A 14,221-nucleotide genomic window follows, 5' to 3' on the forward strand; every position below is an offset into this window, starting at 1 on the left:
AATAGAAGACGAGAATGGCTCACGAGTGTGCATGAGATATAGAAAAATTAGAGAGTAAAGATATAGAAAAATTAGAGAGTAAAAAGATATAGAAAATATTTTTTATGGAAATAACTCTTCAAATAATGATTTAGAAAGTGGAATTTAGAAAGACTCTCGGAGATGCTCTGAAGAGGGCTTTTTGCATGGGCAAAGCCAGGTCCAGAACACCGTACAGGCAACCAATAGGAGCCCCATCTATTGAAAGTCAGCAGCATTTCTGATTCGGGCGCAGGAACCAAATCTCGACGGAAAAATTTAACACAGGCTACCTATGCCAAATAAGCGTAAAAGTTGGGGGCAGGGGGCGATGCTATATATATACACGTTAATAACACGTACGAGCTGTCAAGATTTATGTTGGCACAATACCCAGGGGTGACGGATTAGCATCTGCGACTTCAGAACTCTTGTCAATCACTTCATCCTGGAAACCTTGTCTGAAACGATCGTAGTTTGTTGGCTCAGCCGTCTTAAATGGGCGTTCCCCTAGTACCCGAACTAGATCATCATGGTGGAGAACCTCCTTCTCAAGCAGCAATTCTGCAATCTGTGCAACCTGCTCCTTGTGTGTCTTGATCAGGTCCACGGTCCTTTGGTAGGCCTTGGCCACCCATTCTCTCACCTCGGTGTCAATGATGGATGCAGTATGACTGCTATATGGCTTGCTCATTTCAAAACCCTTTTGTGGGAAGGAAAGAAGCCCAACCTTTTCACTAAAGCCGTATACCGCAACTTGAGCATAAGTCATCTGGGTAACTTTCTCCAGGTCATTTTGAGCACCAGTAGAGATCTTCCCCATCAAAACCTGAAACATAGAACAATTGATATCGCTTGCAATTAAGATAAAAAAAAACTTGCTTATATATGGCATCCAATAAATGTTGAGTACCTCCTCAGCAGCTCTGCCACCTAGTGTCATACATGTCATGTCAAAAAGCTGCTCTTTCGTCATCAAAAGACTATCATTTGGGACATACTGAGCAAATCCTAAAGCAGCTGTTCCACGAGGAACAATTGTAACTTTAAGGAGTGGTTCTGCATGCTCCAAAAACCATCCAGCAACGGCATGGCCAGATTCATGATATGCAACAGTTCGGCGCTCCAGCTTGCTAGTAACCTGCAAACAGTCCAATAAGGTTACAATTACTGCTACTAAATGCGACTATCATTAGCATATTTCCATAGCTCAACTAGCCACGCCTAAACATTTCGAGAAAAGTATCCAAAAAAAAGATAGCAGGCATTAATATCTCAATGCTCTTCAGAGCTGTTTGAAGTGTGCCCTACTATCTACACCTAGGATGGCATGAATGTTAAAATATTTATCCAGACTACACAAACTGTGCCTTAGCCAGCACTAATATTATATAACCTACAGGCTAACAAATAAGCAGGCTCCTAACTAATCAGCAGAATCGAAATTGTAAGGGATCCAGTAACTCTTTTGGAAGGTAGTCAAAATACTTGTACAGCAACTCTGGTCGCATTGCAGATAAGAATTATCTATGTTTTGATGTGCCTATAAGGGGACACAGATATTGATTTAGGTTTGCATATGTATGTTGGCATAAGAAAAGTGACCTTATTTTTCTTCTCCAGTCCTCCGATGACCCTGTCAATTGCAGCTTCAAAATGCTGAATTGTAATTTGGGCATCCTCACTTCTTGCAGCAATTAAAGCCGCCTCATTACAAACATTAGCAATATCTGCCCCAGCAAACCCAGGTGTCAAAGCTGCTAATCTTTGAGAATAAAATGATGGTTCCTTGTCCAGTTTAAGTTTTTTAAGGTAAATGCGAAATATTTGATCACGACCATTTATGTCTGGTTTATCAATGCTTATTTGACGGTCAAATCTCCCAGGTCTGAGCAAAGCCTTATCTAGAATGTCAGGTCTGTTGGTACCAGCAAGAACAACAACTCCAGATGTTGTTCCAAATCCATCCATCTCTACAAGCAACTGGTTCAATGTGCTTTCACGCTCATCGTTTCCCCCAGAAAATCCCCCACGGCCCCTTGCACGACCAATTGCATCAATTTCATCAATAAAAACAATGCTCGGTGCACATTGTCGAGCTTCTTGAAATAAATTCCGCACCCTGGATGGTCCAACACCAACAAACATCTCCATGAAGTCTGAGCCAGAAATAGACAAGAAGGGCACATCAGACTCTCCTGCAGTAGCTTTAGCAAGGAGTGTTTTCCCTGTACCAGGGGGGCCCACAAGAAGAGCACCCTTTGGTATTTTAGCTCCCAGTTCTTCATATTTCTTGGGATTTTTCAGGAAATGCACAAATTCCATTATTTCTTGTTTAGCTTCATCACAGCCAGCTACGTCCTTAAAGAACACCTGCAACATTCAACAAATATAAGGATTAGCATCACATGTACGTGATATTCTGCATCGTTGATGATGATGATGAGCCAAGCCATGACTCCTGAACAACTGCACACCTGATATATATAGCACTATAAAAGTGCAAACTTTACCAAAAAAAAAGGGGAGTATCAGGTGCCAGTTTGAAATAGACATGGAATGAACAGCAAACAAAAACTACCTTGTTTTTTGAATTTTTGTCCATCTTTGTCACTTGGGCTTTTCCAATATTAAAAATACCACGAGCTCCTCCCCCAGGACCCCCAATACTAATTCCACCTTTCATCTTTTTCCCCGCCACATAAATTAATCCAACAAGCAAAATTGTTGGGGCAAACCTCATCAATTCCTGGAACCAATTGACTTCAGAAGTGTAAGTTACTGGAACATAGACATGCGGATCTCTCCCCAATGCTTGTTGGGCCTCTTCTAACTTCTCTTCAAAGGAGTCTACACTTCCAATATTGAAGTAGTACTTGAATTTGCTAGGAGAGCCTGTACCAGGGAGATGACTGGTTGTGATATGGATATTACCATCCTGGCCTTGGTTGCTTGAGGGTGACCTCCTGACATAAACTTTTGCAACTGATTTGTTTGCAACAACAATGTGATCAACTAAACCAGGTTCCAATAACTTGTTCTTGAATTCTTGGAAGCTTATCTGCAAAAGTTAAAAGAAATTATCCTGATAATGGTCCAATAAACTACGGGAACTGTGAGCCATAGTAATTGAAACGGGCAGGAAAAAGCAGCCTGCAGTATCAGATAAATTGGTTAACAAGAAATAAAAAGTAAATTAACATCATACTAAATCCACACTGATATGAGACTAAATAAAGCACCTGGATATGCTGCCTGGGTCATATAATGATTAATATGGGAATGTCATCAGTTTTTTACTTCTACCTATAGGTACTTGTGCTGTTGTGCACATAATGCTTTTAAGCAATAGCATGTGATGAGATCATCTCCACAGGCTTATAATGCAGTTACCCTTTTTAGTCGTCTATAACATTACATACTGTGAATGAATCACCATCCAGTTCATGTGTGTGAACTACGAAATCTAAGGTGGTATAGTTTCAATGTTTTAACTTGAGGTGGGAGTGGCATCTGCCCGTCACCACTCAAATTGAATTCAAACTAATTCTCTGTTATCATAGAACATACAGTATACACAAAAATCAAGAGATAACAACTCTTGTCTAACATTTTCTGGAAAGAATGGTTTGGACAAACAAGAACGCACCCACAGATGGCAGCTTCATTATCTTGTATTAACCATGACCAGGTAAATTAGTACACAAGACTACAGAGTTATACGAAATAACCAAATTATAAACAATTGCAACTCATAAGCGTGTTTAATAGTAGGTCTGCCGCAGTTGCTCTGGTCTAGTGTTTCCTTGGGGAGGGGATTCTTCTCCCTCCTTTGTACTATTCCTCTCTCACTGAATGAAATGATGCGCAACTCGCTTACGTGTTCGAGAAAAATAGTAGTCTGACAGTAAGCATCATACCTCCTGCGCAGACGACCCCTTGGGTAAGGTTGCCAACATTAGCCCAAGAAGAAGTAGAGGAGCAAGGAATTCCTGGAATTTTTTCATGACATCCTCCTGGAAATTCCACTGATTTTTTGAATTTGAATTCTCTGAACATAATAAAAATGCAACCAAGTTATGTGCATGGCTTGCACTGCCCATATACAAGGTGCAAAATGGATAAACATGTCTAGACCAAAGGGATGCAAACTACCATCACCTCCCAAGAAAACCAAAATACCTACTTGTTATACTGTTATCCCCTCTTTTATCCATAGGTGCCAGAGTGAGGCGCGCCATGAGCGAGCAATAACCCTTCATTACCTTTCAATATAAGAATTGTCTGATTGCAGTAGAGTTTGTATATCTATCCAATTTCCAGTAAGGTAATTATAGTAGAACAACATTGTGAAATTCCAGCTTTATCTAGCTCTCCACAAGTTTGCTGCATTTTCATGATAAATAATATGCCAAACCACAGGTAATATGTCTATGAACCCTCATTGTAGATTTAGAATCCGATCAATTGCTACCAATGAATAAATACAAAAACAGAACAATTTTTTCTTGCTCTACAGTAACGTGCATTGGACGAACTAAACTGGCACTACTTACTTTTGGACTCAGACTTGTCACTCCCGTCCCCCTCTGGCTTCTGCTCCTTCTCCTTTGGATGGTACTTCTCATAATCTAAAGCAGAAAGGAACGCGTTATATATTGTGTATATATACAGAACATATGCCGACCAAATGACAACCCAAACCCAGAAAGAAAGCTCACTCTTGTTGGACCCATCAGCGAATAACCGCCGGAACTGCGAGCTTGCGAGCAGGAACCTCCAATCCCCGACTTTTCCCGCCCCGGTGGGCGCGGCGGGCCGGCTCCCTAGCGCTGATGTCAAGTAGCTGCGCGCAAACCCCAAGCCGCGGTCATCACCACCAGGGATCGTCGGCCGCGGCGTCGGCGCCGCGCGGAGCCCGGCATGCCCCTCGAGCAGAGAACCCTAGGGTAACACCAGAGATGACACGCCATAAGAAAACAGGGCTGTACGGAGAAGAGGGGGGCGGGCTCGAACCGTGTGACCTACCTGCCTCAGCGGCCGGGAGGAGCGCGCGGACCGGGCGAGGGTACGGGAGAGGGAGGAGAGGCTCATGGCGGCGATGGCGCGCAGGGCATTGGAAGGGAGGCAGGGCTTGTCCTAGGGTTCGGCCCCTGATCCTCCGGCGATCGCGTGGGAGAGCGACGAGCCGACGAGACGGCGGAATGGTGGCGGAATGGTGGCGGCGGAGGAGGACGCGGCTCCCCGCTTGGTTTCGTTCGCGTTTAACGGACACGTTTGAAGGGTTCACGCCAATCTAGAGCGTGTTAACAAGGATCACAGTTCACGGATGCGTGTCAAATTAAAATCGAATTTTTTGAAAGTAATTAAAATCGGATTTGAGCTCGTGTTAAGCTGCGATTAGCTCCAGACAGAGAACAGGTGGTACAACCGTACAAGAAAGGCTCAGCTTGTGTGGAGTGTGAACCTGGCTCCTATAAAGACTCGGTTTTCGGCCCGTAAGCCCAAGTGGAAGCCCATGAGGCAGTAACTCAACGTACGTGGACCAAGCACGAGATTACGCCGGTTCCAAGAGAATTGGGCCTCTCCGCGCAGGGGGTGCGTTCTAAAATTTATGTCATATCGAATATTTAGATACTAATAAAGAGTATTAAATATAGATTAATTATAAAACCAATTATATGGATAGAGACTAATTTGCGAGATAAAATTTTTAAGTCTAATTAATCTATCATTAGTGCATGTTTACTGTAGCACCATGTTGTCAAATCATGGAATAATTAGACTTGAAAGATTCGTTTCGCAAATTAGTCACAAGTTATGCAATTAGTTTCGTAATTAGTCTATATTTAATACTTTGTGTATGTGTCCAAATATTGGATGTGACCAGAATTTTAGAAGCTCTTGTAGAAACTAATTGCACAACTCGTAATTAGTCTGTTATCAATTTTAGAAGCTCCTCTAGAAACCAAACAGGCTCTAATCCTCCTCCTCCAATTGTCCACGTGCATCAGACATTGATAACAGAGGCCCAAAGCCTGGTACAAATCCAGAACCGTTCTCTGACGCAACTCACATTGGCTTTTTAATAAGTACTTTTATTTTCTCTCATGAAGCTGGAGCATCCTGGAACAAGCGGTTGGAGGGATTGTGGATAGCCCCAAACCCCAACCTTGATTCACTGTTTCTCATGACGCTGAGGCAGCAAGCCAACAAAGACTCACAGAGTCACAGTTGATTGATTAACACCGGAGAAAATTTATTGATACGGCAGCTCTCAACTTTTAGGCTACACACAATTATTATTGTACGCAAAGGAAATGTGCTCGTGCATACTGCCAACAAATTAGTAACTTTTTCTATCTTAAATAATAAGACGTTTTGACATTTTTAGATTCATAGGTTTTATTATATATCTAGATATAATATATATATATATATAGATACATAACAAAATTAATAAATCTATAAAAATTAAAATATCTTATAATTTAGAACGGAACGGAGAAAGTAATGTTGATGAGGAGAGCAGAAGGATCATCCCTGCAGGCTGCAGCAACAAGACCAGCACGTGGATACGTCGCCTCTAATTTCATCACGAGCGTCCAGCAGTTGACACTTGACAGGTTATTGGTAAGTGGATTATTAGGGTATTTGGTTATTTAGTCGCTCCTTAAATTGATGTCACGTCGAATGTTTAATGTTTAGATACTAATAAAGAGCATTAAATATAGATTAATTATAAAACCAATTACATAGATGGAGGCTAATTTGCGAGATGATTTTTTAAGCCTAATTAATCCATCATTAGCATATATTTACGGTAGCACTAAGTTGTCAAATCATGAACTAATTAGGCTTAAAAGATTCATCTCATAAATTAGTCGCAAGTTGTGTAATTAATTTCATAATTAATTTATATCTAATACTCAGTCTAAACATTGGACGTGACAGAAAAGGAAACCAAACAGGGCCTATATTGGTCTGCCAGTCATAAGCTATCGGATTCATACCTGGTACGGTACAATTGTTAGTTGGCAGCGAGCAGTTGGCGCGGCTAGCGACCGTGAGCTGGATTACGAGGCACTGTTGGAATACAAGTACCAGTGCTATAATGGGACAGTATGGGGGGCCAGATGTTGCCTTTGCGGAGGATGTTGATTCATTCGTGGCGCGGCTAGGGACCATATGTTTTTTTCCACGTTTTTCATTAAGCAACAGTAAGAAGTTTTGTTACAACAGTGAAAGTTATGATCACCTTGTTCGGCTGGCTGACTGGGGCTGGCCAGCCCACTCACGCGGTCACTGTTTACATAAACAGTATCTTTCGGTCTTTTCTCTCGCAACAAATCAGGCGGAACAGTATTTTGATTTTTTTTCAGGCCAACCGAATAGTCTCGATGAACCTAAGATTACCAAAGCCCAAAACCCTTGGCCCTCCAACAAACTAGCACGTGATTGTAATTACAGCTAGGGACCATATGTTGCCTTTACGTCAGTTATCCGTATTTTCAGGTGTTGTTTTATGGACGGGTTCATGTAGCTTACATGAGCTAGTTATCACGCAAAATAACGACGTCTTTCTTTTACCTCCTCTCTTTACAGCATGTCACAAAAAATACTAAGACTACCTATTAAGATTACTCAATATGCAGCAATATACTTTTCCTGATCATGCTCTTTCAAATATTTATTAGTTGGTCATGCCTAAGGGAGATTTTAAACAAGAAAGGCTTTCCTATCTCGTTTAATGACTACTTCCTCTATCCCAAATAAATCAACATCTAGAGTTGTAAGTTTGGCCAATTTTATACTATGAAATAATATATTAACATCTATAATACCAAAAAGTACACTGTTAAACATATATTTCCTAATGACTGTGATAATACTGATTTTGTGTCATAAATATTTGTGTTATTCTCTATAAACTCTGTTAAAATTATAAAAGTTTGACTTAGGGCAACTCAAGAAATTGATTTATTTGGGGATGGACGTAGTATTTTGAGAGTTTGCCCAAGTTATGGACCTCTCTCAAGGCTTAGGAATTCCAATTTTGTAGGTCCCACTTGGTCAATTTGGAGACTAGAAATAAAACTACAACCGAAAAGATACTCCCTAATAGCCCAACTGAGATGATTTGTTGCAGAAATTAGATTTTTTTTATATAGGAAAGACCTTATTAAATTATAATATATCATTACATCGAGTTAATACAATAATTATGAACCACTTCCGATCTCTGCAAAAGCACATAGACTAAAAATCGAAAAAAGGCCATATGCCTAGGAGAAAAACAACGTAACTAATTAGGCCAATTGTTGCAACGCCGCTGCAACTAAACGCTGCAGAAGTTAGATACATCTACTCAAGGAGAGTGATCACGAGATTGTTGCAAAAGTGGTGAACAAGGTGAAGAAACCTACAGACTACAAGGAACATGCTCCCGGATGTCTCTAAGCTCTAGACCTTTTATAATAGGACAGCTTTCTTTAGCGGGGATCTTCTGCTCTTTTTGTTGTGCTCTTGTTAGTCGGGAATAATCAACACCCAGCTTTAATACTCGTAATTATGTTCCTTCGTAAAAGCTGAGTAATGAAACTTCTTTCAAAAGAAAATAGAGAAGTATGTAACCGTGAGAGCAACGATGACATGCCTGATGGAGATGGTTGAACCACGGCGCATGGGCAAGGCCAATCAATTCTTACCTGAATAACGAGTGAGGCTTTATAATGTCTTACTTAGTAAAAGAGGAAAGTAACCTTTCTCTAGTGATAGGGCACAGTGGCACACATTGGCGCTTGTGATGCCCAGCTTTCTGTACAATATAGTACGGGTAGTAGGTAGTAGCCGTCGTCTGGTTATTAACTAGAAAAGTGGTAAGCCCTTTTTATCACTGTCGCTGCACCAACTTAGGTAGCTTCACGTCAGTGTTCTGGCTTTAGTCACTTGAGTTATTTTTGTACGGGATAATACTCAACCGCTGGCGTCTCAGATCTTTTGATCCCTTTGAGACCTAGGTATGCATAGCCATGTATGTTTCCTATTCCTAGTCCTAGATGAGCTGGTTTGGTTACCGGCTTCTACAGAAGCAGAGGAGCTTCAGGGGACCAGGCGAAGGGGAAGTCAGGGCACGACCAGGTCGTCGTAGGCGGCGAGTCACAGTGAGGAAACGACGCAGCAGCCCGCGGCGGCGGCACGGAGGCGGTGGAGCCGTCGTCGCACGAGTCCGCTGTCAGCACCAGGCGCGGCTGCGTCGACACGGCGTCACCCGCGCGTCCGATCTGAGGCGTCGCCGTCTCGCCTGCAGCAGCCGTGGGCCCTCCTCGCGCGTCGACGTCGCGCCCGCGCGTCATTGTTTTCTGGCTCGGTGGCCAGCCGCCGCCCCCGTCCTCGCCGCTTGCGAGCGCGGCTGACGCAGCCGGGGAGGAGGAGGCCCTGGCCTGCTGCTGCTGCTGCTTCGTCTTCGAGGCCGCCGCCGCCCCCGCGCCGGACAGGTCAATGGACAGCCACTGCCGGCGCGGGAAGAGCGGCTGCGGGCCGTGCAGGTGCGGGCCCTCGTACGTGACGATCAGCATCTCCGGGTCGTCCGTGGATTTCTCCACGTGCTTCTTCGCGCCGCACCGGAAGCTCGTGCACTTATAGTAGCTCCTGCGTCACACAAAGGCATGCACGCAGATTTATAATAATCAGAGTTTGTTTTGAAAACGGAGGAAGTATCGGGCGTCAACGTGACCGAAACAAAATCTATTCGCGCTAAACACCAAAATTTAAGAAAGAGTGCATCACGCATCGGCATCACGCATTCACGCCTCTGCGGTCGATGAGTGGCGTGCAACCTGTGCTGTGTGGCTGCTAGCTTCAGGTTTCCTGGACCTGAAAAGACAGGCCATCTGAAAGACTGAAACCAACCCTTTTTAGTTAATTTAGAGCCAGTTAATGAGGCGTAGATGGTTGTTAGTGGTTGCGGTGCCGTGCACATCTTTATTATATGTTGGATGAACGAAATGTCTATCCTGGGATCGTCAGTCCAACGGGTGGAATAATGGTCGAGTGACAAGGAGGGACTGTGAACTCCTGCTGGAACTATTTATTTCTGCTTCTAGGCGGTAAGCGACGCGAATGTCGCTATCAGCTGGCCTGTTTCTCTAATCTAAACAGTAAACATTCGACGACCAGCGCCCTATTCATTTGGGCTGGTTTGGCTTATAAGTCATGGCTGAAAGTACCGTTGGCTGGTTTGATATGAGAAAAAAATACCGTTTGTTACTGATAAGCCATGGCTTATAAACCAAATACGACCAAGCGACCAGGCTCAGGTCTTGGCAGCAGGTTCCAGGGAAGCGTAGCACCTTTCTTAATGTTAGTTCTACTGTGTCACGTAAGTTTGCACTTTCTTTACACAGTGGCACCACAGAATGTGTGACTCCATACTCTTTTTACTGCTAGCAAAGGCACTGGTGTAATGAATAATCCGCGAGATGGGTTGGTCTGAATTAATAAGACGCTAGGTTGCCATTACTGGCCGTACAAGGGTACTCCTACTGGAATGCAATTGACATGTACTGCTATTGGGCATTAGAAGGCTATATATGTGACTGTGACTAGTGGCAGTAACTTAGCCAACAGTAGACTAGCCAATCTACTGATCGAATACAAGATTCATATACCAATGTTGATGAGAATGCATATGTTGATCTTGGAGTTGACCATTCTATGCTCCTAGGACATCTTCTAGGACAAGTGCACAAGTTGGGACAAAGGAGTCAAAGAATGCAAAGACATTCAAAGAACCAAAATCTCTTAGTGATGATGAAGAGACATGGGTTCAAGGGCGGAGGGCTCAGTATGGCAAGGTATGGTGGTGGAGGGCTCAGCATGCCACACCTTGATTTGGCCATGTATACTCTATTGCTTGACTGTAACATGTGTTCTCTTTACATATGGTCTAAGTTAACCAATTTGTAGTGAGTTACGTTATGTTTTGCATAGGATCGTTGATCTGCTAAGGGAGGACCATGCAATAGGTGCTTCTGCATTTAAGGAGTTAGATAAGTATAGTATAAAGTTGTCATACTATGTGGTTTGGGATGGAATAAGAAATATAGAACAAATCATAGGTAAGTGAAGGCAGAGGTAAAGATGACTAATCTTGGAAGTTTGGCGGAGATTTATTATGCAAAAGATAGGAATAATAAGTGAGGTTTACGAGGATGCTTGTCGACTTAAATATGGACACAATATATTGTTCTTTCCACTTTCCTATGGTGTTTTTAAGTCAGACTAGCTAGGGTTGTTTCAGATGCTTAAAAGGGCCAAGGGTCACCTCCAGGATTCGTGATATTAAAAAGCAGAGTTTTTTTGCTGACAACTAACCGGGGTTCTTTTTTAGATCCTTCAAAGGACCATAAGGGTCACCTCCACGACTGCTGATATCCATAGATGCAGGCATGCAGCTAGAGGAATTGACAATGTAGTCACAACGGTCTTCTCAAATCGACTGGAGCACATGGGTCTGATTGGTTGGCTACGTATCTCCTTGTCCAGGGCGTCGTATTTACAAAGCCCAGTTGTTTGGTTTCCTGAATATCTACTTATGCAGGCTAGCACTCTCCCCAAAACACTATTTCCTTACATTAGTGAGTACGCTCAAATTGGCCATACCCACCTTTTGTCTCTTTGGAGACATCCGATAAATTACCCACATTCATATATAGTTGCTAAAAATAAGCTAAAGTATCATTGCTAAAAATAAGCTAAAGTATCTCTAAATATACATCTAAATTATTTATATCTATGACTAAAGACTACCTCAAAGTGGTCCTATATATGCTTCTTGATTACCCATTTCTATCTTGCGTGTCGTATATGTACTGTTATCATGCAGAACAATATGAATGCATGAGCGGCGAGCACACTGATTTGTCACACACAAAAAAGTAAGGTTTTAATAACTAAATTAATTTGTCAAATACTATACGTGATGGTGCCATGCAACGGTGAATTAACATTTGAAAGGAAATATATATAGAATAATTGGTAACCGCATTTTATCATAAACGGATAATTAAAGATAAGAAAGTTCCTATATATGAGTATTGTGGAGTATGAACAAACGAGAGAGCGCGCCCGCAGAAGATAGGAAATTTTGATTATTATTAGCTCTGTGAAGCCTAAATTTAGGCATGGGTTTCTAACACTTATTTATGTTAATAACGTTACCGATCCATGTATGTGCACGATTCGATGACCTAGTGTGTGTTTAATTAGCACTAATCTGCTAGAGGACCTACCGTACTAGAGGAGCAGCCTATTAATCATGGGAGTAGTATAGTTAGCTAACTGATGAACGAGCAAGAGCTAGAAAATGAGTCTTGAAAAAGCAAAAGTTACTATGTATCGGAGTCGGCCACAAATGCTGTCTCTCTACTCCTTTTAACGACCTCTTTTAACTCCATGACATATACAAGTAGAATCCCTATCTTCTTGCTCGTGTCACTACTTTGGTCTTCCCCGGTTCCCCGCGACCCCGCCAAAGGCCTTCATGGCCTCATCTGCCATCTCCAGTCATGTGCTCAGCTCATGCATGACTTGCACAGCCGCTAGCTGTGAGGGTCTGCATCCGGCACTAGCTACCGGTAGAAGCCAGAAACGTGTCCATCTCTGGTTTACCATCGGAGATCTAGCACACACGTACTACATGCATCGACCGCGACAAGCCGACACTACACGACCGACACAAACGTGCTGCTGCAGCGATTCTGCTCTCCAGCTGCAGCGAAACACTGCTAGTTCATGGCATGCATATGGCCGCACCGCTCCGGCGGCCGGCGGCCGGCGGGCGTGTGCGCTCGACCGCCGCTCATGGCCCTGGGGCCGTGCCGGGTATATATTTCACCTGCGGCGGCATTGTTCAAACTCGCATGCATATTGCATGACTGCATCGACGATCATGCCATAAGTCGACAAACTCTAGATGTGCAGTACTACAAGCGAAGCGACTTTTGTAACTAGTAGCCAGCGCGCATATAGAAGCCCCCTTCCTGCGAGATCACGCATGCATACATGACTCCGAATCGATCTATTTGCGATCCAATCGATATATGCCAAGAACAACGAGCAATTTTGAAAATTGTTATAGTTTAAGGGGAAAAAAGATTAACGGCCAAATTTAACCAAGAACGTATAGTAGTATATTAGAAGTAGAGCTAGACTCGTGAATCGTACTGCACCTGGGATGGGGGTGGTTCCTGATGGACTTCTGCCCGTACTTCCTCCACTTGTACCCGTCGCCCGGCGTCTTGCCGCCACAGCTCCTCACCTTCGTCGTGTACTTCTCCGGCGCTCGACTCGCCGCTCCCAACCTGCCACTTCGATCAATTTTCAACCAAAACCCATGCCATCGTCAGCCTTCTAGCTTCCATCAAAGATTTTGTTGAGTTCAACCCATGCACGGATCAGATGCATGCACCTACAGATGCACTGTTGGGCTGCTCCAGGGGTACGGCCTCGATGTCGACAGCGCTTTCTCGATGTCCCGGATCGTCGGGCCGGTGTACACCGAGCACAGGGCCCTGCTCACCGCCTCCGGCTGCGGAAGCAGCTCCTGGTGCTCGGCCGCGGTGCCGCCGCCGCTGATGCACGGCGCGGCGGGAGCAGATGACGCGCCTGTGTCACGCGAGCAGTGCTGCTCGTCGCCGGCGGGGACCTGCTGCAGTTCGCCGAGGAGGAAGCTGTCGTCGCTGAGGAGCTCGGTTATGAGCTGCTCGTCGAGCTCGCCGGGCCAGACGGCCACGTCGGCGGCGCCGGGCTGAGGGTGCAGCGCATAGTCCCCATCCCCATCTCCCATCAGGTACCGGTTGGAAACTAACAACCCATCTAAGGTAACGGAGTAATGGGACGACGGAAGACCTTTTTTTATAGAAACGTACGCAGTTGGAATGACGAGGTTCTTCTGTCTGAGTCTGATACGAGGTGCGTCCCAAACTTCAAATTGGCACTGCGGTGGTGGGGTGTGGAGTGCAGTGCGGGGGACAGGTACGATTAATTCGAACAGCCTGCTTTGTTAATTGTAATTTCTTTTCTTTTACTTAATTGCAACTATTTTATTTAGCTTACTAAGAACATGTTTGGATTTATTAGCACTAAAAATAGCTAGCTAATAGCTAATATTTTTTAGCTAGCTAACTTTTAGCGGGAGGAC

General features: G+C 43.9%; 2 protein-coding genes across 3 annotated transcripts; both read right to left on the reverse strand.

The window, feature by feature from the left end:
* Positions 1-216: 216 nt before the first annotated feature.
* Positions 217-5,302, reverse strand: LOC136450718 (ATP-dependent zinc metalloprotease FTSH 3, mitochondrial-like). Its single transcript, XM_066451301.1, has 8 exons — positions 5,047-5,302; positions 4,740-4,962; positions 4,575-4,649; positions 3,939-4,069; positions 2,600-3,079; positions 1,624-2,391; positions 932-1,159; positions 217-847 (listed from the first exon to the last, which is right to left on the reverse strand). Exons 1-8 carry the CDS (start codon positions 5,110-5,112, stop codon positions 395-397), a joined length of 2,424 nt encoding a protein of 807 aa, XP_066307398.1. The 5' UTR covers positions 5,113-5,302; the 3' UTR covers positions 217-394.
* A 3,012-nt stretch (positions 5,303-8,314) lies between these two features.
* Positions 8,315-13,958, reverse strand: LOC136450723 (uncharacterized). Of its 2 annotated transcripts, none has more exons than XM_066451309.1 (3): positions 13,494-13,958; positions 13,251-13,382; positions 8,315-9,669 (listed from the first exon to the last, which is right to left on the reverse strand). In XM_066451309.1, exons 1-3 carry the CDS (start codon positions 13,865-13,867, stop codon positions 9,102-9,104), a joined length of 1,074 nt encoding a protein of 357 aa, XP_066307406.1. In that variant the 5' UTR covers positions 13,868-13,958; the 3' UTR covers positions 8,315-9,101. The 2 variants fall into 2 exon arrangements, with proteins under 2 accessions (XP_066307406.1, XP_066307405.1); XM_066451308.1 differs by having other exon boundaries at positions 13,251-13,388.
* Positions 13,959-14,221: the final 263 nt, after the last annotated feature.

The sequence above is a fragment of the Miscanthus floridulus genome, chromosome 5, assembly GCF_019320115.1.
Source record: "Miscanthus floridulus cultivar M001 chromosome 5, ASM1932011v1, whole genome shotgun sequence".
NCBI classification, from domain to species: Eukaryota; Viridiplantae; Streptophyta; class Magnoliopsida; order Poales; family Poaceae; genus Miscanthus; species Miscanthus floridulus.